The 5,014-nt window shown below is 54.3% G+C and overlaps 1 protein-coding gene across 1 annotated transcript in view; it reads right to left on the bottom strand.

The window, feature by feature from the left end:
- Nucleotides 1-284: 284 nt before the first annotated feature.
- SDSL (serine dehydratase like) overlaps nt 285-5,014 on the bottom strand; it is a 7,188-nt gene continuing 2,458 nt past the window's right edge. Inside the window, exons 4-7 of the mRNA XM_015586802.1 lie at nt 3,538-3,626; nt 2,678-2,905; nt 1,480-1,604; nt 285-478 (exon numbers count right to left, since the gene is read on the bottom strand). Of these exons, the coding sequence (XP_015442288.1) occupies nt 285-478; nt 1,480-1,604; nt 2,678-2,905; nt 3,538-3,626 (636 nt within the window). The remainder of the gene's footprint in view (nt 479-1,479; nt 1,605-2,677; nt 2,906-3,537; nt 3,627-5,014) is intronic.

Below are 5,014 nucleotides of genomic sequence, written 5' to 3'. Positions count from 1 at the left end.
GAAGGTTGCTTCATCTCAGAGTTGGGCTTGAGGTTGCTGTGAGCCTTCTGTGAGCTCATGGAAAGACAGGACCCGATGGAGTTACAAACTCAGCTCAGAAAGGGTTTATTGGCCAGGGCTGTAGGGGGAACCAAAGGGAGCAGTTCCGGAGGCCTTCCTGCAAGAGATGGCCAGCACAGAGGCTCAGGGCTGTGAGCACAGAGGCCCCTCAGCCAGCTACGGTGGTGTCCATGAGCCCGTTTGGGTTCTCTGGGGTGCGACCGGCCCTCCCAGACCAGGAGCCCTCAGCTCTGGCCCACCCGGGCTTTCAAAGACTGCAGCTCTTGGCTGTCAATACTGTTTCCTCCACACACGATGACCACGACAGAGGCCAGGGAGGGTGGCAGGCGGCCCTCAGCCTGGAGCTTCCCCAGGATTCCCGAGTAGATGGCAGCTAAGGCTGCCCCACAGGCAGGCTCCACCAGCATGCGCTCGTCATCTGCCCAGAGCAGGGGAGGGCGGGGCGGAGGAGGGGAGAGAAAGGCGGGAACTGGTTAGGCTCTGGGCACTGCAAATTCATGAAGCCAGCCAGACATTCATCTCGCAGCCCATCATTTGTCTGACTCCCTCGCCATCCATCAATCTGATCGTCTATGTCTCCACCCACCCACCTTTCATCCATCTATTCCCCTATCCATCATCTGACTGTTTGTCTGTCCATCCATCAATGTAGCCATCAATCAACGTATCTGTCCATCTGTCTATCCATCCATCCATCCATCCATCCACCCATCCATCCATCCATCCATTCATCCGTCCATGTCTTATCCATCATTTGGTCGTCTGTCCATCCATCAATGTGTTCATTAATCAGTGTGTCCATCCATCCATCCAACCACTTCTATGTCATTCATCAATTCATTGCCCCATCAATCCATCCACCCGCCCATCGGTCTATCCATCTATTCATGATCCACCTTTTGGCTCACTCATACACGCATCCATTCATTCAGCACCTTTATTGAGTACCCATTCCCTGCCAGGCCCTGTTCTAAGAAGGCCCTTGGGATACGACAGTAAATGAGACCCATCTGCCCCTGCCCTCACAGAGTTCACAGTCTAGTGAGGTAGATGGATAAGAATCAGACAGTTATGAGGTTGGTGGGGTTGGTGCACGGAAAGTCTCCAACCCAGGTGGGGTAAGGGTAGGAGATTGGAGAAGGCTTCCTGGAGGAGGGGCCATGATGGCTTACTCACATGAAACCAATAGGGAGTAGTGCCAGGGGTGGGAAGAAGAGCATGTGCAAAAGTCTGGAGGCTAGAGACGAGACAACACACCCCTTCCGTACCCCCACCCCCGCCATCTACACCTGCCGCACGGTTCCTGCAAAGCCAGCCCTGCGATAGGCACTCAGGATACAGACAGGGAGCACCTGCTGTCTCTGGGGAATCCAGGGTTTCCGAGCCCCTCCACCCCGAGGCGGGGGAGCCCTCACTCACCCAGGAACCGCTGCACAGCACTGACAGCCTCCGCATCCTCCACCACCTCAGATAAGATCTCGAAGTCCTGTGCGCACTCCAGGGCCCGTGCGACCACCGTCTTGGCCCCCAGGGACTTGGCCACACTGCGGCAGGGACACGGGGAAGCGCTGTTGAATTGTGTCTCCTCTCCGCAGCCCCAGGCCTCCCTCCCACCCCGCAAGGCCTGGGGCTCAGCATTGCGAGAGTCTGGAGCAGCGCCCGGCACAGAAGAGGGGTTCGAAACTTGAGTGCCCCGCGAATGATGAAGGCGCATCCCTCCCTCTCACCCTGTAACTGTTCTTTGCACAGACCCCAGACGGCCAAACATAAAAAAGGACTTTTTCCTTTTTTATTCATGAATAACCGTGTATCATGTCTATATGATAGCTCATATTTATGGGATGTTTACGAAGTGCTGGATGCATGGATTTTCTATTTTAATCCTCATCGTCATTCTCTGAGTTAGAAACGTATGAGCTCCATCCCTTGCTGTCATATGCCATTGTATCCCAAGACCAGTATTTGATGGGTGTTTAATAAAATGTGGGCAGTAAGGATATTGGTAGAGGGTTGAATAGCATCTCTCTCCCCAAAAAATCCATGTCCACCCAGAACCTCAGAATGTGACCTCACTTAGAAATAGGATCTTTGTAGATGTAATTAGTTAAGATGGCATCATACCGGATTAGGGTGTCCTTACAAAAACAGTAAAGACACACAGAGAAAGAGGCCGTGGAAAGACAGGGAAGGTGATGTAGCTACAAACCACGGAGTGACAAGGACCTCCTGCAACCACCAGAAGCTAGGAAGGCAAAGAAGGACCCTCCCCTAGAGCTGGGCATATGTCACTTGTATGTCAATGCAGGGGGGACGAAAATGGGGACAAATGCAACCCAGTCTGAGCGATGTCCACTTTCTAACGGCAATACACTTAAATCGCTTTTGTAAGGATCCAAACCAGGGAAAGCTTGGTTTATTCATTGATGAGACTTAAATGAATCGGATCCTACTTGTTCAGCACTGCCTTCTAATTTAGCTTCGCATGACTGTGGCCGGAGTCCTGGGATGAAGGAGACTCTCTTGAGTGTCCCCCGCCTCTACTACCTGGGACTGAGAGGTCCTAGGTAGCAACATCCCCACCTTCCAGCCGCCCCACGAATGTCCAGCATGCACCTACCTGGTGATGTTGGGCAGTGTGACCAGCCTGCCTGCCTCGATGGCTGCATTCAAACAATGTGCCCCTCGGGTCTCCATGGCGACAATGGGCACGTGCTGCCAGCCCACCTCCGCCAGGCCTGCCAATACCCCGGCCAGGAGCCCGCCACCCCCCACTGCCAGCACTAGGGCCCCCGGTGGGGTCTCCAGTACTGCCTTCAGCTCCCGCACCAAGCTGGAGTGGCCTTCCCTAGGGAGAGGGGGAGAGGGGGAGGGCAGAGCAGGGTGAGGGAGGCGCTCAGCCCCAAAGGCTCCCAGATACAGACTCCCCTCATCACCCACAGCGAAGGGAGAGGAGACCCTGCAACACTCAGCTTTGATCACTGACTTTATTCATTTACTCGTTCTTTCCCCCAGGACCAACCTCCCAGGACTAGCATATCACTCGGAACCGGCTCGACTCAAGTTCAGAGGCCGGACCCCAATGACTCTACCACTTACTAGCTATGGGATCTCAGGCAAGTTGCTTGAACTTTGGAGCCTCAGCTCCCTCACCTGTAAAACGGGCATAAAACACCCACCTCTAGGGCTTTAGGGAGGATGAAATGAACTGACTGTGTCCCAAAGCACACACTCAGTAAAGGGGATTTATATTAGCATTCCCCTTTACACACTGGAAACTGGGACACAGGGCGGTGAGATGCCTCGCACACTCACACCACTAATGAGTAGCAGGAGCGGAGTCTGAACCTCAGTGCGCCTGGATTCTATGCCTCTTCAGCTCTCTGGGCCTCAGTTTCCCCTTCTGTCCAGTGAGAGGACCTCGACTCAATGAGGGTCTCTCAGCTCTGAGTTCCATGCGGGGAGGGGCACCAGCCTCACCATATCAGGGGGTGGTCGAACGGGGAGACGTTCACCCAGCCGTCCCTCTTGGCCAACTCTTGTGCCTTCAGATTGGCTTCATCCCAGACCTAAAGAGGAACAGGTCGAAGACCCTGGAGTCAGACTGTTGTAGAGGCTGCCTCAGCATCTGCTTCTGGGGAACCCCAATTAAGATGGCATTGCAGAGGGATCCCACACCAGCTAATTTCAGCAATAGCTAAATAGTAAATAACAGTCTCCTCTCCCGCAGGGGAGTGGGTGACATGGGGACCAGGAACAGACTCTGTCCACCCTCTGGCACCCCACAGCACCCACTCTGTGCCCAGTCCTGTGTGAGGGGGGCGCACAGGAGAAAAAAAGTTGTCTCTGCCCACATGGAACCCCCCATCTAGCCGAAGAAATGGGCCTCATTCTTGTGAGTTATTAAAACAAAAATGAGACGCAACACCGTGCAGCCCTGACGTCTCTCGCCGGAACTTCTAGAGCACGGTCCCTGGCTCCTGACCTCCTGCCCGCTGCCCCAGGGCAGCCAGAGAAAATCCAGCCATGTCCCTCCTCTGCTCAAAACCCCATGCTGGCTTCCCACGGCCCCCAGGCGAAAACCCACGTCAGCCTCACCTGGTCAGGCACCGGCCCCCTCTTCAGCCTCCTCCTTCTCCACCATTCTGCCCTCCCCCCATGCCGGGCTGCAGCTGCACCGCACCAGGCTCACCCCACTTCTACGCCTTTTCCCCATGCACTGTACCCACAGTCCCTCTCTTCCTCCTTCAAGACCTGACTCAGGGGACCTTTCTCCAGGAGCCTTTCCTGCATCCCGCCCCAAGTCCGAGGCATAGCCCGGTGCCATGGTAGTCTGTGCCGCCACCCAATTCTTCACCCTCTTCCTCTGTTAGAATCACACATCCGCGCCCTTTGCCATGTGACTTGGCCACTCTTCCCACGAGAATGGGTGGAGTACGTTTCCCCCACCCCGCATTAACGATGGTCTTAGCTATGTGACTTGCTACAGCCAATGACATATGGCAGAAGTGATGGTGTCACGCTTGGAGCCAAAGCTTTAACAGGCACCGCACACTGTCTTGCATTCCTCTTGCCATTTACCTTGAGGAGGTGGCCGCTGGTCTAGAAGATGAGGAGCATGTGTATGGCCTTATTCCTGCCTGCAGCCCATCCGCAAACCCATGAGCAAGATCGATCGTGTTTCTTGTACACCACTGACATTGGGGGCTGTTTGTTACGCAGCATTATCAAGCAGCAATGGCTGATTAGAACAAGATGCCTTTTCTGTTCTTCCTCAGTGCCCCGTGCTTCCCTCATCACGGCACTTATCACGTCCTGTTACCATCATCTGGTTACCTGCGTGACTCCTCAACAATACTTTGAGCTTCATGAGAGTAGAGACCATGTCTATTTTCTCTGTATCCCTAATTGTCCCACATCTTGCAGGTACATGGTATATGCTCAATGAATATCTGTG

This window comes from Pteropus alecto, unplaced genomic scaffold, assembly GCF_000325575.1.
Source record: "Pteropus alecto unplaced genomic scaffold, ASM32557v1 scaffold113, whole genome shotgun sequence".
Classification (NCBI taxonomy): domain Eukaryota; kingdom Metazoa; phylum Chordata; class Mammalia; order Chiroptera; family Pteropodidae; genus Pteropus; species Pteropus alecto.
The sequence above is the reverse complement of the archived record's forward strand: the minus strand, read 5'-3'. Positions and strand labels throughout refer to the sequence as shown.